The sequence below is a fragment of the Onychostoma macrolepis genome, chromosome 04 (assembly GCF_012432095.1).
Source record: "Onychostoma macrolepis isolate SWU-2019 chromosome 04, ASM1243209v1, whole genome shotgun sequence".
In the NCBI taxonomy this organism is placed as follows: Eukaryota; Metazoa; Chordata; class Actinopteri; order Cypriniformes; family Cyprinidae; genus Onychostoma; species Onychostoma macrolepis.
This window is the reverse complement of record NC_081158.1, coordinates 17,555,708-17,576,195: the sequence shown is the minus strand read 5'-3', so window position 1 is coordinate 17,576,195 and position 20,488 is coordinate 17,555,708. Positions and strand designations below refer to the sequence as shown.

The 20,488-nt window shown below is 34.8% G+C and overlaps 4 protein-coding genes across 8 annotated transcripts; 2 read left to right on the top strand and 2 right to left on the bottom strand.

Annotated features, from left to right (window-relative positions):
* The first annotated feature begins 237 nt into the window (after positions 1-237).
* Positions 238-7,682, top strand: LOC131539295 (protein mono-ADP-ribosyltransferase PARP11-like). 4 transcript variants are annotated; one of them, XM_058773779.1, is made up of 9 exons: positions 238-384; positions 757-946; positions 1,059-1,179; positions 1,313-1,388; positions 1,499-1,571; positions 1,661-1,788; positions 2,003-2,154; positions 4,409-4,457; positions 6,715-7,682. In XM_058773779.1, exons 2-8 carry the CDS (start codon positions 794-796, stop codon positions 4,444-4,446), a joined length of 741 nt encoding a protein of 246 aa, XP_058629762.1. In that variant the 5' UTR covers positions 238-384; positions 757-793; the 3' UTR covers positions 4,447-4,457; positions 6,715-7,682. The 4 variants fall into 4 exon arrangements, with proteins under 4 accessions (XP_058629762.1, XP_058629761.1, XP_058629759.1 ...); XM_058773778.1 differs by lacking the exon at positions 6,715-7,682 and having other exon boundaries at positions 4,409-5,260; XM_058773776.1 differs by lacking the exon at positions 6,715-7,682 and having other exon boundaries at positions 3,744-5,159.
* On the bottom strand, positions 5,544-9,598 carry ftr64 (finTRIM family, member 64). Its single transcript, XM_058773780.1, is given in 9 exon segments — positions 5,544-5,728; positions 5,730-6,037; positions 6,039-6,151; positions 6,514-6,573; positions 6,680-6,836; positions 7,733-7,966; positions 8,030-8,120; positions 8,600-8,976; positions 8,979-9,598. Coding segments are annotated over 9 exon segments (1,647 nt in total). The 5' UTR covers positions 9,195-9,598; the 3' UTR covers positions 5,544-5,637.
* Positions 9,599-11,332: 1,734 nt separating this feature from the next.
* On the top strand, positions 11,333-14,217 carry LOC131539642 (protein mono-ADP-ribosyltransferase PARP11). Of its 2 annotated transcripts, none has more exons than XM_058774305.1 (7): positions 11,333-11,738; positions 11,813-11,903; positions 12,125-12,200; positions 12,412-12,484; positions 12,562-12,695; positions 13,267-13,424; positions 13,505-14,217. In XM_058774305.1, the coding sequence occupies exons 1-7, from the start codon at positions 11,619-11,621 to the stop codon at positions 13,759-13,761; spliced, it is 909 nt and encodes a 302-aa protein (XP_058630288.1). In that variant the 5' UTR covers positions 11,333-11,618; the 3' UTR covers positions 13,762-14,217. The 2 variants fall into 2 exon arrangements, with proteins under 2 accessions (XP_058630288.1, XP_058630287.1); XM_058774304.1 differs by having other exon boundaries at positions 11,335-11,738; positions 11,813-11,927.
* A 136-nt stretch (positions 14,218-14,353) lies between these two features.
* Positions 14,354-20,051, bottom strand: pyroxd1 (pyridine nucleotide-disulphide oxidoreductase domain 1). Its single transcript, XM_058774303.1, has 12 exons — positions 19,779-20,051; positions 19,620-19,700; positions 19,194-19,313; positions 18,986-19,114; positions 18,834-18,907; positions 18,082-18,251; positions 17,005-17,090; positions 16,820-16,922; positions 16,619-16,731; positions 16,188-16,310; positions 15,963-16,100; positions 14,354-15,373 (listed from the first exon to the last, which is right to left on the bottom strand). Exons 1-12 carry the CDS (start codon positions 19,848-19,850, stop codon positions 15,125-15,127), a joined length of 1,458 nt encoding a protein of 485 aa, XP_058630286.1. The 5' UTR covers positions 19,851-20,051; the 3' UTR covers positions 14,354-15,124.
* Positions 20,052-20,488: the final 437 nt, after the last annotated feature.

The window sequence follows — 20,488 nt, the reverse complement described above, 5'->3', positions numbered from 1 at the left end:
TTTATTTATTTATTTATTTATTTGCCTAATGATGATTTTAATAGGCTATTTGTTTGGGCTGCAATTTTACCCCATGCTAAAATCCCTTATTTCCACGAGTATCTCCTCCAGATGCAAAAGCGTATCTCCTTCTTTCTTTCTTCCTGGTATTATTATGAAATTAATTATAAAGAATGATTATTTAAAATAAATAAATAAATAAATGTTCGTAGTTGAACGACGCATGATGACGTCTGGCCGGCGAATGCGGAAGTAGAGCGAACAACAACCAGAGATTGAGGAAAACGAGACATAAACAGAATCTAGACAGGAAAGATGTTTCCTCGAATTTAGATCAAGTCAACGTTATTTATAACTTCAAGAGGAAAGGGGCTTTTTCGAAAGGTATACACAATGCATTAATACGGTTAAATGCAAAATTAAAATTGAAATTAAAAAGTGTAACTACAATTGATCATCCCAGCATATTTGGTAAACAGATGTCTTTCATGAATGAGATCGCGACCGTTGAAAACAAATTAAATGTACTAGATGAGTAATGTTTGTAAATAATCTTTGACGCAGGTTTCAGTAAGCGTAGTCTGAAAATTTAATATATTTTAAAACGATAGATTGAACATAAGTGAAATGTGTAATTATATTTGATCAGCATGTTGTAGTAAAGAAAATATCTTGCTTGACTGAGACCGCGACTCGTGGAATCAAATCATAACAACGCTAGTTATTAATGAAAGCGTGTTGTCATGCACTTAAAAGGTGGCCAGATGGACATATTTGTGTATTTGCTTTGAGGATGGACTGTGGGGCCACTGTCAAGCATTTGGAGAGCTCAGAAGACCTCCAGAAGCCCACTGATGAAGAGTCATGTGAGGAAGAAATGGACACATCAGAGGCCAAGTGGCGCTGGTTCTACCTTGCGGAGTGTGGCGTCTGGCATATGTTTGAAGTATGTACTGCTTTTTATATAACTGCAGTCTGATAGATTAGACTAATATGAATGGCAATTCATAAGTTGACTTTTTGCTGATCACATCATGCTGTTTTCCTTTTCACTACAGGAAGTTCCCAGCACAGGTTGTTCTGTCACCAATGAGCAAATTGAACAAAACTACATCAAGAATCAACATGCTTCAATGGACTTCTATACTGCTAAATATACCTATAAATTAGACTTTTCTGGTTGGTTACCGAACAAAATACAGATATGCGTTATTTATCTAGATGTATGGTCATAAATGGCTTGGGGGGTGTGATATGTGTCATTGCTGTCATCTCTCTTTTCATCTTTTCAACTTTTCAATCATATCACTAGCTATGAAACAAGTTAATGTGACTACTGGAAAAGAAAGGCCAATCAAAAGGGCATTGCATTCAGCTACTGACTTTAGGTAAGCTCCAGCTTTTTTTTTAATTGTAAAATTTATATTGTACATCCGTATAGCTTATTATTTTAAATTATTATTATAAAAAAATAATAAAAAATATCCATGTTTCATAGATTTATCTGTGATAACCCAGCCCTTCCTGTACCCAGTCACTGGGAAAGAGTTAATACAGAAGAACCCTATCAGGTATACAAAGAGAAAGTAAAGTTAAACATAATGACTTTTAATAACACAGAATGACTTTTGACTATGGGATTATGACTGCTTCCTTCCAGCTTATTGCTTTATGCAGAGATACGTTTGAGTACAAAGAAGTGGCCCGCTTATATGAGAGAACCATGAGCCAGCCCGTCAGATCCATTCAAAGAGTACAGAACCTGGACCTGTGGGAGTTTTTCTGCAGGTTGGCTCATTTTTTTTAAAGAGGTTTATTTGGAAATAATGTCTGTCTGTCTGTATACTTTTTAAGCTTATTACAAGGCTTCTTAGTATATATATATATATATATATATATATATTTATGTAACATTCTTGAAACATTTCAGTTATGACCGAATCCAGTTTAAATAATAAAAAAAAAATAATACAATAAATGAATACATGTAAATGTGTTACAGGAAAAAGGCCCAGTTAAGAAAGATAAAACGTGTTATAGATGTTGAAGAAAAGATGCTTTTTCATGGAACCGGTCACAGTAATATACAGGCCATATGCACATACAACTTTGATTGGCGTCTCACAGGAAGCCACGGCGACGTCTATGGCAAAGGTATAGTTCAGAATTCTTTCTGCATTAAAATGATAATTCACCTAAAATTGAAAAGGGTGTCATAATTTACGTATCCTCTTGTCAGTCCAAACCTGTATGACTTCTGTATTCCATTGAACACAATAGACATGTGTATAGAAGCCCACTTTTGCCATAAAAGAAAAAAACAAAATTATGCTTAAATCATAATTATGACCAAAAAAATTAAATGAAAATCATGCATTATGAGATACTAAGTCATAATGATGAGATAAGTAGAATTTATGGCATAAAAGTCATTATGAAATACAATGCCGAAATTATAAGATAAAAAGTTGCAATTATGACAAGAAGTCTAACATTTTGTCATAAGTATGCCTTTTTTATCTGATAATTCCAATTTTTATCTCAATTAAGTCATAAATGTGACTTTTTATTTTAAAAATTTGACGTCAAACTTCCTTATGACTTAGTATCTCAGTTGCAAATTTGTATCTCTAATTATTAGAAAAAACGTTATGATTATGAGAGAACTTTGTCATAATTGACTTTCTCATTATTTTGACTTTTTAGCTCATAATTGACTTTTATTATTAATAATAATTGAATAATTATGACTTAGTATGCCATAATTTTGATTATATGAAAATTATACATAATATTCCAAAGAATGATTTTGTTTTTCTCATGTGACGGAATTTAAAGGGTTAGTTCACCCAAAAATGAAAATTCTGTCATTAATTACTCACGATGGACAGTCATGATACCCTGTCCATTATGGTGGTGTGCCGCTGCAGATGGGATGAGGAAGAGAAGAAATGAATAAAGTCGTTATTTTAGTTTTCTTTGCACACAAAAAGTATTCTTGTAGCTTCGTAAAATTGTGGTTGATCCGCTGATGTCACATGGACTATTTTAACGATGTCCTTGCTACGATCCTGAACCTTGATCGTGTTAAGATCCTTGCTGTCTATGGAGGGTCTGAGAGCCCTCGGATTTCATCAAAACTATCTTTATATTTGTGTTCTGAAGATGAACGAAGGTCTTACGGGTTTGGAACGACATGAGGGTGAGTAATTAAAGGTGCAATAGGTGATTTATCTTCAGAAACATCATTCCGAGTGTTTTAATTGGCTTTCCTACCTGCCTGTCAACGTATGTATTGGTATACCTCTGTGCACCCTGTTCGCGCAGACAGAGAAAGAATGGCAGACAAACATCAACAACCCGATCTTCCTTCCCGGTATTGTAGTACTTTTACTAACTGTACTATAAAGTTTGCTCACCGGTGAATGACACATGATGTATTGTAGTAAACGTTGTCTCTGCTCGTCTGATCTGTTCGCGTTCTTGCGTTTAGGGGGCGTGGCTTTGGACGGTGATTTTCAGGGAGGGTGGGACGTTCGCTTTCAGTGCTATCAGGATAAAGCTAGCATTTTTCAAGATCTCCTACTGCACCTTTATGTTTGGGTGAACTATCCCTTTAACATTTTTATTGGAATATATGATTTGCCTTTTTTGCAATTAGGGTTATTGTAAGCATATATTAAATTAGATTTATAATTATAGAAACATTTTATATTAAATAAATACAATTTCTGTCTTTACAGGTAGTTATTTTGCACGTGACGCAAGATATTCAAGCAAGTTTTGTCATTCGACTAGCAAGCACAACTTTATCCTACAGAGACATGGTCTAGCGCCCCCTGTTTTCCAGAGCGACCCACCGTACAAGTGCATGTTCCTGGCACGGGTTCTAGTTGGGGAATATACGCTGGGTCACCCCCAGTATTGCAGACCACCATCCAAAGACATGAGCATTGCCAACTTTTTTGACAGCTGTGTAGATGATATGATGAGCCCGAAGATCTTTGTTATATTCGACAGCAACCAGATCTACCCGGAATACCTGATTGAATTTTACTGACATCAAAGACCAAAAGGAAATCAGTGAATTTTCAAAAGAATTAACAGCGTTTTCATTCTGATGAACATACTGCTCTGTGTGGTTGTGGCTGGTTACTGCAAAAGTGCCTTTGGTGAAAAAATGTGAATGGACAATATACTGTGTCTAGGGGGCAAGGTTAAAACATATTAATAGTTTATATGGATTACATGATCAATTTTATGTTTTTTATAACATATTCATTTATGATACAAAACATTCATATGAATATTATTTCATGGAATGAAATGAAAAAACAAAAATTAATTTGGAATTTTATTGCATGAAACATGGCATAACGTTTACGTTATTTACTTTTGTAATTTCCAGCAATCCTGCCTTGTGGAAAAAGCGCTGGTAGAATGTGATTCCATGAAAAGTATGTACCCTGAGTTATGTTTTTCAAATCTGCACATGCAACATTTTATTACTATTATTTTTCATAGCCTACCTCTCCACAATTCTACCTCTTCTCATATATTTTCAAAAGACAACAACAAAGAAACTCTTGATTGCCAAGAGTCTTCAAACACCCATATGTTTAAAATGGAAATTGAATGATGTCTTTAAATTGTGATGAAATGGACATAGCGACAGATCGTTTCTTCCATATTGTGACATACATCTGAGTGAAGCGGGTTATCGGAAAAGAAAAAAAATGTAGGGTGGGGACATCTGTGTGGAGGCACATCTAAATGAGTTTTTGCAATTAATAATTACAATGTCAAAATAAATAATTATAAATGTATAAAACATAAATAAATAAAACATGCATGGAAGAGTCATTCAAAATAAGATGAATAACATGCATTTAGAAAATAAGACAAATCATGAAATTCTAGCACTTTTAAAAAGTACTATAAAAAATTAAAAGTATGTCCTCTGCCCATTCATTGATTACACATTTTGCCTATTTTGCTTAATTTACTTCAAACCAGCAATAACAATGTGATACTCTCAACTATGTTTAATATCTTTTTGCCAAATCCATTTGTCATATCTTCATGGAAAAAAAAAAAAAAAACATAAAATAAAATCAATGGATGTATGCACAGTCCATTATACTGATCTATACTAAAGACACACAGACACACACACAGTTTAAATTTATTTCCAAAGGATTTATTTGTTAGCTTCAGACCTGATTTACCACACCAATTGTCCATTATTTTTATGGCAATACTTTTTCAGCTAATTCTTGTGATCTCCTCATGGCTGATAAAAAGAAAATTACAGCTCTTTTATTTACTCTACGAATAACAAACAACATAAAAAAGCTATAGCTTTAGTGTATTAGTAGATATGTATGCACTCAATACTGTTTTCATTCTTGTTAAAATATTTATGACATTAAAATGCAATGTCAAATATATTGCTATACAATTGCCAATAAGGATAACTGAAGATTATATGCAACATATTCAAGATTAATAGTGTTAATAATAAGTGTTGTTGTTTAGGATTTAGCATTTTTTTTACATTATTTCTGTGAGGTTTTACAGAGTTAAGTATGTATGATATATCAACTTTGAAACTACTACTACTCTTGTGTACACTTTTCACAAGAGCAGTTTTATAGTTGATCCAAAAGAAAGTAAAAACCCAGGATAGAGGGGCTGAGTGAATGTGGTCTGGACTCTGTGGATGAGGGTCAGAAACGCTGTAGAAGGACAGAGTTCTTTCACTGTGATCCACATACACTCCTATTCTAGAGCAGCTGGGTGGTATGGAAAGTTTAATCAGTTTTTTATCATGATAAAATACACAACTGGACAGACTACAGAACAAACACCATGACTGACAATTGAATCCAAACACACATGCTTTTTCCTTCCTCCCAATGCTGTTATATGATACTGATACAGCGACACCATAACCACTCCACTCCAATTCCCAGTAGCAGCGTCCACACACACTCTCTCTACACAACACCTGAAGAGTACGATCAAATCTATCCATATGGATGATCAGGATACTGCTGAATTATGCCAGTGTCAGAAGCCATTTTGTTTCCTTCAGACAGACGAAGGCATTTATTCACTGTGTTTGGATCCAGAGTGAACTGACGGGAATCTGGAGGGGGAAAAAAATATATATTACAAAATACATAATTTGAAATCTATAATTTATCAATATTATTTAACATTTATTTATAAGACATAATTTAGTCTTTATGCAATAAAAATTCAAGAAATCCTTTGCAGTGTTTGCTGAGGGAAACTGACTGTTTGTACATGACACTGAATATTTAATTAAACAAATAAATGAAAGAAATAAAGATTTTTTTTCTTAGGATTGTTAAAAAAAAACACTTAAAAAAGAATTCAAATTACTGAAAAAATTTCTTAAAATTATTGTAATTAATTAAACAAGCTGAAATAGTGAGAGACTCTCATAAGAAGCTTCAGATTGTAAAGAGGATCATGTGCTCTTACATTGTAAGAAGTCCTCCCTGGTCTTGAGGTTTGGGGTGGGAATGATCTGGATGTATGACACTATGGAAACCACCAGATTTAAAGTTTTATGATTTTATGCAATTACATCTACATGTTATATGATGCAGTTGAATATCTCAATATAAATAAATTGCAAGCACTTCACCTCTACCAGATATCCTTTCTATCTCCTGTTTGCAGAAATCCTCAAGTTTCTCTCTAAGCAGGGAGACGGATTTTGCCACATCATCGAAAGAACGTGGAGAAGAGGGAATGATGGGTACATCCGCAGATTCAGGAGGAACAGAGAAAGACTGGAAACTCTACAGACAAAGACAAACAACACAATCACAATATAAAATTCTGCTTTCACAAAACACTTACGGTAACGCTTTAGTATAGGGACCAATTCTCACTATTAACTAGTTGCGTATTAGCATGCCTATTATTAACATATTGGCTGTTTATTAGTACTTATAAAGCACATATTCTGCATGACCATATTCTACATCCCTAATCATACCCATTACCGAAACCTAAACTACCTTACTAACTATTAATAAGCAGCAAATTAGGAGTTTACAGAGGCAAAAGTCAAACAAAAGTTTGTTTTCATGATTTGATTTTACCCAATGGGTGACATTTTGCATCTTTTTGACCATAAACGTCATGACAATGCTAAAATAAAACTGGTGTGTATGTCAACATATTTTAGGCAAAATAATGGGACTTTTTTTTTAATATAGCACCACAATCAAAACACAAAAAATTTAATTGTGTAAGACTGTGCTACCTGATTACACAGATTAAAGAGTCTTTAATTAAATTTAATAAAGATTCTCTGTAAATCAATCTCACTGAAATTTTGTGGTTTCTCCCAAGGTTTTTTTTTCTCCATTCTGTCACAGAGGCAGTTTTGGTTCCTTGCCGCTGTCGCCTCTGGCTTGCTCAGTTGGGGACACTTAATTTCTAGCGATTATCGCCGATTTGATTGCACAGATAATATTTAAACTAAACTGAGCTAGACAATGACATCTCTGAATTCAATAATGAAATGCCTTTAACTGAAAATTGAGTGTTTCATCTTATCATTATACATTACTGACACTCCATCCTCAAATTTGATACTGTTAAGTGCTTTGACACAATCTGTATTATTAAAAGCGCTATATAAATAAAGGTGACTTGACTTGACTGAAAACCTGCTGAACAATGTTACCTGGAGAAAATGAATGTTATCATCTGTGTGTTAAAGCTGCTCCAGCTCAGCGTCTCTCCTCTTCAGCTCTTCAATCTCCTGCTCCAGTCGCTTCAAGAGTCCTTCAGCTTGACTCACTGCAGCTTTTTCCTTATCTCTGATTAGCTTTGTGACTTCAGAGTGGCTTCTCTCAATGTAGTAGATCAGCTCAGTAAAGGTCTTCTCACTGTCCTTCACTGCAGCCAGTGCAGAACGCTGTTATAAGACGCACAGTCCTGACATTAGTGCAGCGGTGAGCACAGCAGTTGTTCTTCTTACCTTGTGTGACTCCACAGTCTCTCTCAGATTCTGAATCTCTTTCTGCTTGATTCTCTTCTTAAACTCATTCTTTGCCTTTGCAGCTGTTTCTGTAGGACAGAACAAATAGCTTACAAGTTGCGGTAAAGTGCAAGTAACTGAGTTTTGTTACAATAGATATCTTCCACTTTGTTTTTAGCCTGTTAAATAATTAGTCATAGTGAGTCTACAAATTTTCTCCTTTTTGTCGATGCTTTTCAATGTTTTCTTTACATCATCAGTAGCACTACAGTATACTATAAATCAGTTATTCCAAGTATTATTATATACTATATTATTATATAATTTATTATATAAGTATACTTTTGATAATATATATACTGTATATATATATATATGTCAAAAGTACTGTCACAGTAATCAAAAAGTAATCATATTATATCACACATATATATCTTTTACAAGTAAAACTTTTTTAAGTGTATTAAAACTGCTGTTCCATGAAAATATCCTCAGCTTAGCGATGATATATTATCATTAAGCAGCTGAAATAAATGCTTGCATTACAATATATGTTTGTTTTAAGTTTATACCTGCTTCTCCCTCTCTTCTACAGCTGTTACTGTGTCGTGGTTTCTGTGTTCATCCATTCCACACAAATAACAAATGCACTGCTGGTCAGTATGACAGTAGATGTCTAACTGTTTATCATGTTTGTGGCAGATCATCTCCTGTAGTCGTCCCGTGGCATCCATTAAGTTGTGCTTCTTACCTTTAAAGAAATCCTCATGTTGTTCAAGGTGATTCTGACAGTAAGAGTTGAGACACACCAAACAGGACTTGACTGCTTTGTATTTTCTTGCAGTGCAAATGTCACACTCCACATCTCCAGTTCCAGCATAACCTTGCGCAGGAACAGCAGAATGGAGTTTTGTCTTCTTCAATTTCTCCACCACTTCAGCAAAAACACCACATTTTAATTGCCTAAAACAGGTCTTGGAGTGAAAATCTGCCTGCACTGGGGGCAACTGTAAACTCCCTTCTGATCATCTTGATTCCAGCAGCCTGTAATGCAGTTCATACAGTAACTGTGTCCACAGGGAATGGTGACTGGATCCTTCAGTAGATCCAGACAAACTGGACAGCTGAACTGGTCCTGAGCCACTGAAATGTTGGCTTCTGCCATTTTAGACAGAGAGACCTATACAAGAGCAAAAACAAAACTTACTTCTTCCCGTGAACTGAGGAGTTTCCTGTTTTAGTTATGGAGAAAGTGTGCAGTGCAGCCAATAGAGGGGGCTCAAGCCTCAAATACTATTTTCTACTTCTGCCTGTGCTTGTCTGCTGTACAACACACTAACAAATAGTGATATTATACATTTCCAGGTATTGTGAAATTAACACTTTTATATTCAAATTTGTTAAAAATGTGTTATATGTTTGACAGTAGTATCTGTATCTGGCACTTAACTGGGAGTTTGACTTCACCCAGCTAAGCAAAGTAGCCTATCCTTTCCTTTTCTATATGATCAAATGTATTTGGACATTTAAACATTAATTTCCAAATTTATCTTTTGCTTTTCAGCACAATATGGCCCATAGGAGCTGGTGGGTGAATCTGTTCTTATCCAAAATGAATGACACGGAAATTTAATGTGAATATGGGAATAAAATCCACTTTACACAAGTAATGTTTGTAATGTAATATACAAGTAGTGTTTGTCTGTAAGGCTATTAACACAAACATCAATATGCACACACACACACATGTGTGTGTGTGTGTGTGTGTGTAGGTAGGCTACATAAACATATTCAGTTGGACTACTGTTTAGCCAAATTATAATTTTCGGTTACACTTTACTTGAAGGGGTGTGCATAAGACTGACATGACACCTTCATATTCATGACATGACACATGTCATGAATATGAAGGGGTTTTATGCATGTTTATGACAACTGTCAAAAAAAATAGTTTGTCTAAAAACTAATGTCATTAATTTTATAATTATGCCATTTGACTTAGCTCATAATTGTGACAGTGTGTGAATTTCATTTCAGTAGCCTGTGTGAACAACAACAACAATAAATACTTAAGTTTATATTTTGCCTATGAGGAGCGTCTCGCTGCAGAACACAAGATCCAGGGGGCGTGGTTGGATCCAGATCCAACTCCTCCCACCTTACATATAAGGTGCGTTCGACTTCATGCGGCGCCATGAAAACCGATCGGCGGTTGACTTGAAGAAGTGCATGCCGGTTAGAAAATTTGTCTGACTTGAACCGGCGCCGACGCCACGTCACTGTCACGTGTGGCATCAAAGTACCGCGAGAGCGTTTCGAGAGCAGCCGGCTCACTCGGCCGGCGCAGTTTCTCCAGAGCGACTGCGGGAGCGTGGATGACCACACAGCTGTTTCCCGATTGGCCAAATTCACCACATGACAACAATGACCTGTGTTTCTAACATCTTCAATTCCAATACAGTTCACAAATATTATTTTACTAGGAAAATATCACAATCGTGTGAAAAAATGGAAGCTAAGCCAAACTTATAAAAAGAGATTAAACAAATGGTACTACTACATTAGATAAATTAAGAACAAAAAAGCAAGAAAGACCTATGAAGCTTTTTGTTACTTTAAATTGTTGTAATTTTACCCCTGGCATGAATTCACTTTACATATTCTTATGAATGTTTATTTGTTTTTGTACTTGTTGTGAGTTGTATATGCTTGTACAAACCTTTGTATAATTTTTGCATAATAATAAAAAAAAAATACTGCCCACAAATCTGTTTTTAGAACAGTAAAAGCTTTTTTTACTGTATAGTTACAATGTTATAATGAGTCACATTTAATAATAAAAAAAAACACTGATAAAGGCTGATAAAGGTATTTAAATAGTACATGTTTATGTTGAACTTTATTCTTGAACAGATGGCCCTGTATTAAGCAGTATATAAAAAGTGTTTCTGTTGCTCATGAAAACATTTCTGAAACGTCCGTGCATTTGACAAATATTGCATGTTATTCACTTCATCTGTGATAAGAGTATCCAAGCACCGCGAGAGCATCACTACCGGGAGCAGAAAGAGTCCGACTTCAGGTCTCCGCTTTCAATTCCGCCCCCGACTGCAAGCGGCTATTCTCGCCGATAGGTCTGTGCGGCGCCGCACGAAGTCGAACACACCTATATTCTCAAAGTTTAATAGCGTAGCAGGTACAAATAAGAAAACCGAGACCACGCCCCTTGAGCAATATATTTGCCAATCTCTTTCATTCAAAAAATAAAAAGGTTCTCCCGTCCCAGGTGTGACGTGTTTGCGTAGGCTACTAGAAATGTTTGACGTCTCTCCAGGTCATAATGTTTGCATTGTTTCCTGTTTATGACTAGTATTATACAACCCTGAGTTTCCTTTTCTCTCCCACTTGAGGTTTTCTCGAGTGCGTCTTTATTCGACCGCGTTCGCTTTCAATTCGTCTGTCAAAATGCGACTCTCTTATTTCCTTTGTTACTGTGTTCACTCTCTTTTTTCTAGCCTGGAAATATGGGTTTCTTGTTGAGTTTTTATTTGAAAACTTTCCCAATGTAGTAATTTATTTACCTGCTATAATGTTGTGTGAAGAGTTGGCTGGTTTGGTGCTGGAGGATGAAGTGGAATATATGGACACATCTGACAGACCATGGTGCTGGTACTACAAGGCAAAGTGTGGTGTCTGGCACAGGGTTGAGGTAATGTATTAGTTTTGCAATATATTCACTTTCAAGTGTTTGCTCTACAATTTATTAAAAATGTTTTTTTTTAGGATGACCCAAAGGGCTTTATGTCCAGTGATGATCTGGAGAGATATTACCTCAGAAACCCACAAGGTGTTATAACCATGACTACTACTGGAGGTCAGTTCCAGATTAACTTTGCAGGTAAACAGTTGATAATACCCTTACGATCATAACATAATTTAGGAATGCTTTAACTGCATGTTGAAGTAAACAGTCAATGTTGTATAAACCCATGGTAGAATAAAAATACCAACATCTGTGTTCATGTCATTATCAGACACTGTTTTATTATTCTTATTCTTAATAATTATTGTTTTTATTAATATGTTCAAATTTAGCAAGCACACAAGTTAACTTAAAAACTGGGAAAGAAAAACGGATTAAACGCTCATTTCAAACTGAGAATGGATTCAGGTGATCTATCTATCTATCTATCTATCTATCTATCTATCTATCTATAATGAGTCAATAAAAAAAACAAAAAACGAAACTGAAGTTAGTTTATCAATATGTTTTAGGCCTATACACAGTACATAAAGTACAGTCAAGTATCATGGTGCATTCAAGTCAATTTCTTTTTCAATGAAACGAAAGTGAAACTTACCTTGCACGTTTTGTGTAACAGATGCAAATGTGATGAGATTTCTCCATCTCCACCAGCGCACTGGAAGGATGTTGATCCCAAAAAGCCTTATCAGGTACCAGGAAGTGCTTATCATAGTGTTACATTTATATTCGGACATTCTCTCTGAATATGTTTTCTTATCTCAATCAGTTAATCTCTCTGGGAAAAGGTGGCAGTGAATATCAGGCAGTGGAGAGATTTGTCAGGGATAATGGCTTACTGCATGATCCCATCATATCCATCAAAAGAATACAGAACATGGACCTTTGGGAGCTGTTTTGTAGGTAATGAGAATATCTTGCTCCATCTAGGATGATTTCGGTGAATCTCATGAAAACATGTTTTACTTTCAAATAAAATGAACTCATGTATTTATTTGTGTATGTATGTATGAATTATTATTATTATTTTATTAATTTTGTATAAAGAAAATGATGCCAGTTTATGAAGCCAAATTTTCTCACACTTTCTCATTCCCATTATTCTTAATGTTTAATAATAATAATAATAATTTGTATACCAAAAATGACACCTGTTTGTAAGACCATATTTTCTACTTTTTAAAAAAAAATTCCCATTACTCTAAATGATGATTTTCATTATCTATATTATTCCCTTTAATAATTTTATAAAAACAGATGTGTATAATACGCATTGTCATTATAGTCTACATATTTTAAAATTAATATTTCTTTACAAACCAATTTGTCCACATTCACATTAGTCATTTAATGAAAAATATTTGTAATGCAGAAGCATGTTTTATCAAATTATAATAGTTATTTTACTTGCATGTGAAATGATAAAAATGACATTAAAACATGTATTGCTTGAATTCTTGTCTTGAATCCTTAGGAAAAAAATCCAGTTGATGAGGATAAAAGGACAATCAGATATTGAAGAGCAAATGCTGTTTCATGGCACAGATGCAAAAAACGTGCAATCCATTTGCACATTTAATTTTAACTGCAGATTATCAGACAAGAAAAGAAGGGGACATGTATATGGCAAAGGTGGGCTGTGATTATAAGATTTTCTTAGGTGTTTTCACATGTAAAATTCTTGTAGTAACTTTTTTTTTTTTTTTTTGCAGGAACATACTTTGCAAAACATGCGTCATTTGCTAACAAATACAGCAACACCAGGCAGGGAACCAAAGTCATGCTGCTTGCCCGCGTTATTGTTGGGAAGTACAAAACAGGCCATGAAGATTACTGTACACCTAATGATGACCAGAATGAAAACATACATGATAGTTGTGTAGATAATACGCTCTATCCCAGGGTTTTTGTTATCTTTGATTCCAATCAGATATATCCAGAGTACGTGCTTGAATATCACAGCAACTAATTTAGATCAAAAATGAATGCTGGGAGACCTAGAGAATTTGTGTAAAATGCCAGAATGTTTATATAATACAGGTTAATATTTTTGCAAAAGGTTTGGACTTAATGGGAGTTTTAATGGGATTTAATGGAAGTTTTAAAGAAGATTTTATGGATTTAAAGGGAAGTCATTTAATGTTATACTGTTTGAATTTAACATTTATTTTCACCCAGATACAGTAAACACCATCGGAAGCTCACTTGAAGTAATGATTTCCCCTGCACTCTTGGTCAAGAATCATTCCAAAAAAATAATTCACAGAATTGACCACCAAAGGATCATTATGGGAGTAAAAGACACGTATCCCAAAAAAACTGAAAGGTGCAATGTTGAAACTAAACAATACTTTAGCGTAGCTACAGTATACACAGACTTCATGATTTGCCTCATTGATTTGAAAAAAACAGAGCACTTATAAATAAAGAATCAATAAATATATATCTTTCTTAGCAACTCAGCAGTCCATGTTTTTCTTGGTTTCTCAGTGTGCATTATCCACTGGTTACATCTAAAAGCTCATAGTTCCTTAAAAGAATAGTTCACACAAAAATGAAAACTCGGCCTAATCATTTATGAAACTTCACCATTGTTCCAAACCCATATGACTTGGAACACAAAATTAGATATTTTGAACAAAATACTAGTCACTATTTTCCATGCAGTTACAATGAACTGAAACTGGAGCTTTAAAGCTTCAAAAAGGACATAAAAGTAGTCCTTTACAGTTCCTGTTTTCTGAAGCCAGCTTTGTGCGATGAACAAACTGCAACTCCGCATCAGTAAAAGTGGTCCATACGACCAAAATGAGGAGCCAACCAAAATCTAAGTCATTATTTAGTGAAAATCTTGACATCCACCCCAGTTGCCCTGGGCACATTCATGAGAGATGCAGCGGTGTCCAAATAAACCATTCATTTGAATCACATATTTTAAGTAAATCAGTCAATCACAAAACCAATCAGAATAATTTGCTCATGAATCACATTGATGAGATTCTCAAGATCAACGCATTGATTCTATGATCTGGTCACAATGTTTTACAGAAATTGTTTTAGTGAATAATAAAAAAATTTGGTCTGCTCCGTGCAGACAGCTATGATTTTAGAAAACTTGAAGTGAAATGTAAATGTATGTGACAATATTGCCTCAACCAAAGGCAACAGATTGAGGAAGGATTTCCTGTTGCTGAGCAAGACCGGCATAAAATTGGTGGAGAGTGTTTGAAAACAATTATTATTTTTGAACTTGTGTTTCTTGGAACATAAATTTCACGATGCAGCTTTAAAATAAATTAATCATCTCTTTGTCATTGACTAACCAGAACGATTCAGTCAAAGTAGTCTTCAATGTCAATATTAGGATTCAAAAGCTCCTCGCCATATCGGGATAAATCCATTTGGTTGAGAATGAGGTTCTCAAATGTTTCCTCCAGGTCCGTCTCTCCGATAAGGACGGCTCCCACCATTCGGCCCCCAGTCAGAACCACCTTCACATACTCATGGCCTTTTGTACAGCGCACAAGAAGCTCATGGTCCAGACCCAAACCTTGAGCATTAAACTTTCCTAGCAAAACCACCTTAAAAAAAAAAAAAAGACAAAACAGAAATTAAATGGTTGTAAAATATAGTATATTATGTAAACAAAAACATTTATTTTGGATGCGATTAATCGCAATTAATCGTTTGACAGCAATATTTAATTTATTTTAATTGGATCTTATAATTTTTTTCTTTTTCATTTTATAAATGCACTTTTGTTTCATGTATATGAAACAAAACGGCACACCCATTATTTATTTATTTATCACATATACTATTATTATTATGATTATTATGTGAATTGTATGAATGTATTATTGTGTGAATTATAGTGTGGCCAGAGACAACTGAATGTCCTTTTTTTAAACCTCACATCTTTGACACCACTTTCACTCCTGATGAGTGTGCATCTCTCATATTACATTTTCATAATGTTTCCATTGTGTAAAATACTTTGAATTGCAATCCAGCCATTCCAATTGTGACACATGAATGGAAAGCCAATTTGTAATTTCTGAATTCTCTGGCATTAAGAGAATAAAACAATATCTGAAATTTCTTCAGAAAGAGAGGTATCATTAAGAAAAGCATTTTTTAAAGAAATAAGACATAAACAAAAGGACTCACCTTGTAGTTGAAGAATTTGGTGATGTGTGAGAACAGCTCAAAGCAGAAGTCCATCTCTATAGGCTCCTCCAGCACATCTGCAGCCATACAACGTGCTGCGTACCAGCCCATCTGACGTGCCTGAGTCCACAATCGCATCTTACCCATAACAGGAGAGAAGTTTTAGAAAGTCAACCCTCAGTACATCGTTTATACATTAATACAGTAACAGAGGTGCAGCTGTACCTGCTGCCAGAGAGCGCTGGGCTCCCAGCCTGCCGTACACACATCTCCAGCCGCATACACATCCTGTTCAGACGTCCGCATATGATCGTCCACTCTCAGACCATGATCTCCTGCCAATTCAAACTGAAAGGGGACACATAAAATGAAAAACGCCTTGAATTCCGGTGTATTGGGCCACTTGCTGTTCATTTCATTGATAAAAGTAGCTAAATTTTCCTAATTTTTCCCCCTAAATAATAATAAAAATCACCAAAAACTAAAATAATAAAAAAAATAAATTCTGAAAAAAGCAGCACTGAACATATTATATTACATAATATTACATACCCATATGTATCCATACAATAATAAGAATTTTCGATGCAAAATAAATAAAATAAAAACACAAAAGTGAAATAAATGGGTCAATTCAAATGCATATAAATTTTTACATTGTTGCCACTGAGAAAAGGATCAGTGTTTGGCACAACGCCTGTAGCACTGACAACGAAATCACAGCCATAAATCTTCCCATTGGTTAACTGAACATAAGCTGGCCACAACCCTAAAAAAAAAGAAAAAACAAATTTAGTGATTTTATTTCAGGTGTAAAATACTGCAGATTATGATTATTATTATTATTATTATTAAACCTAATTCAGATTTCTTTGTGTTGAGTTTAGACTGCAAGAACTCCTGTTGGGTGTAGATCTTGTCAACCTCACACTTATATTCTATATGGACTCCACTGGAATTCTGCGAAATGAAGTGAAAAGTGACAATCATCCACCATTTATGGTGACTAATGTACAACTGTGAAAATGTACTGGATCCAAACCTGTACTGTTCCCCTTAGTTCAATCCCCGCATGCCAATCTGGGCCCAAGGCACTGCCAAGCTCCCCTGAAGCCCCACTGTGGCCTGCTATGAAACAAACACACGTGACACACTTGACAAAATTTATGTTTAGGGTTTTTTTTTATTTATTTTTAATCAGCTTCTAATGAAACAAAATATTGTGGTTTGTAAGACTTTACTATTATTCAACTATGTAGAAAATATAACAATGTAAATGGTATTATTATTACAAAAAAAGTAAAAATAAGTGCATGTGTCCATACCACATGCACTTACGTGTAGTAGTGTACATACCACATATTATGACAATTTAAGTAAAACTGTATTTATAATTTACAGTGAGAAAACAGGTCTACTTTCCATCAAAACTGCCAGAAGAGGGCAGCAGAGCTCACTGTGTGTGTGTGTGTGTGTGTGTGTGTGTGTGTGTGTACTGGTTTTTGTGGTTTACGGGGACAAAATTTGTATAATAACATGGGTATGACAGAGGTATTACAATTTGAAGGTGGTTTATGAAGACACTGCCTATGTCCCCGTAAAACAAAAGGCTTAAAAAACATACTAAATGGTGTTTTTTTTTTATCTAAAAATGCAGACAGTCTCCTGTAAGGCGTAGGTTTAGGTGTAGGGTTGGTGTAGGGCAATAGCACATACAGTTTGTACAGTATAAAAACCATTACGCCTATGGAGAGTCCCCGTAAACCACTAAAACAAATGTGTGTGTGTGTGTGCATTTTTGTGACAAATCAGGACATAGATTTGTATAATGACAAGGGTATGACAGGTATTACAAGGAGAAGGTGACTTTTCAGGACACTACCCCATGTCCCCACTTTTCAAAACGCTTATAAATCACACAGAATGGAGTGTATTGAAAACCTGAAATAGCACAAAGTTTCCTGTAAGGCGTAGGTTTAGGTGTAGGACTGGTGTAGGGCAATAGCATATACAGTTTGTACAGTATAAAAACCATTACGCCTATGGGATGTCCCCACTTTTCACAAAAACGAACATGTGTGTGTGAGAGTGTAAACCAGTGTGTAAGCTGAATTCATACCTCCAGTTTTGTCAGTAGTGTAGTGTGCTCTCTTGCAAGGCAAAGATCTTTCTTTTTTGTCAGCCTCCAGTGAGGGAATGAGAAACTGAGCAGCTCCTGCATCAAAGAATGTGTTTCCCATGGCTTTATCCTTTATAGCCCAGATCACTTCACAACCTTCTACTTCATGCCTACAGGAGCACACAGCAGGCATTACAAAATATCACAATACATCTCTATCTCTCTCGCTTTTATTTTTTACCTTGTTCTGTTTGCATTTGGAACTAGACTTCCAAACAAAAATCTGGACGCACCTACATATGCTTTAATTATTACATAATTAAAATCATCAATCTGTAGTAAACTCATCAAAATATGAAAATACAAAATAACACAAATAGGAGCAATTGCAATTATGTAGTGGAAATGTTAAACCGCTAACATTTATATTACATTATATAGTTTTTTTTTTTTCTTCTTTACTTTGGTTTGCCAACATACTTTCAATTATTTTTCACATTACTGATAATAGTAAAATAATCAAAATACCAAATAACACAAATTAATTGTGAAATAACTCAAATGGGAGTAGAATTATGAAGCAGATACCTTTTAATTTGGTAAAAAATAAATAAGCAATCAATTTATTTAATTATATTTCTATACAAAACTAATCCCAAGCATTTAAGTGATTAATAGTGTGTTTTGTGTGTGCATGCGTGTGTTTACTGTGCAGGTCCCGTATTACTAATATTAATGATTCAGATACTTACACCAATTCTAATGCGATTCCTCCATTGCCAATGACAACTATCCTTTTAGCCTTTGATAATCGCTTTTGAAACTCCTGTGAATATAGCATCAATCATTCAATCATTCATGTTTGTTATGTTCAAATAATAACATTCATGATTAATGAGTGTACCTGAGCGCTGTCTGTGTCTCGTATGCCCAGCACATGAGGGTTATCTTGGGTGAAAAGCTTGGGTTTGGCTCCGCTGCAGATACACAGCTTTTTATAATGAATTGTCCGACCATTCTCTGCTTGTAAAAGCTGCAGAAATTCAGAGAGTGATTCAAATTAAATTTAGAATATTTTAGGAAAAATAAACAAAGTGTTTGTCTTAACATACATGTTCCTTAGCTCGCAGGAGTTTGACTGCAGATTGTATGACTTTCAGATTGGGATACTTTTCTTCTAAAACACTGGATGGCTTTTCCTCGATATCGAATTCTTCCAACGTCTTTGACACCTAGATGAAGAAAGGTGGTTGACAAATATATATATATATTTTTTTAATTCACCTTTTTCTTTTTTGTTAATTCAATATCTAAATTTTTGATTTATGTATAGTATTGCATATTGTATTATATTTATTACATTTTACCTCATGTTTTATCTAACTAATTTGGAATCTATGTGTACAATTTTTTTTTTTTTTTTAATGAATAACATAGATTTTTAAGGAAGTACAATACATGTCTTAAAATAGTTTAATTTATAAAGTACTCCTAACTAATTAAAGAAAGACACACAATTTCAACGTTAAATTCCAAACCTGTTTGAAATTTGTGACCGTCTTTACCAAGGGAGAGGCTGTCAGAAGATAAACTTCATCTGATGCGAACTGCGATGCGATCTGCAAAAGTTTTCAAAGTTATAAGACCAGACAGTTATCAGACTAGTCATTGTAGATCAGTTATGGATTTGTTCGTACCTGTTCTGCACAAGTTACACCTGCGATTCCTCCACCGACGACCACAAACGTGTCTTGCTTATCTGAAGCCATTGAACCTCAGCATAAGTCCGGTACAAACTTTATATCAGGCTGAAAGACACCACTAACAGCTGTTTGGTTGTTTACCCTTTCTAGATCTTTTGTGTTCTCCGCTAGAGATTTATAATCATATCAATCACTAAAAAGACACGTATTAAGTGCAACCTCGTTCCGACTATATTTAGTCTGATTCGACTTCCGTGTTTACCTTTTTCAGCGGACTACGGAAAGCGTTAAGGGTCAAACTTTATGCGCTCTGCTGTGAAAGGAGATGCGTAGAATCTGAATGATTGTCTTCTTTACTAACACCTATTGGCGCTTTAAAGATATTAAAAGGTCAAACTCTGTCGTCTGCAACCTACAGCCTACACTAATTATATCATATGTACATATATGACTAACAAAGTATAGACTAAGTACTTAAATTATAGTTTTACTGTATTGTGTTATTTGATATTACATTTAAAGTTAATATATGTGACCCTGGACCACAAAACCAGTCATAAGAGTCAATTTTTGGAAACTGAGATTTATACATCATCTGAAAGTTGAATAAATAGGCTAAGCTTTCCATTGATGTATGGTTTGTTAGCATAGGACAATATTTGGCTGAGATACAACTATTTGAAAATCTGGAATCTGAGGGTGCA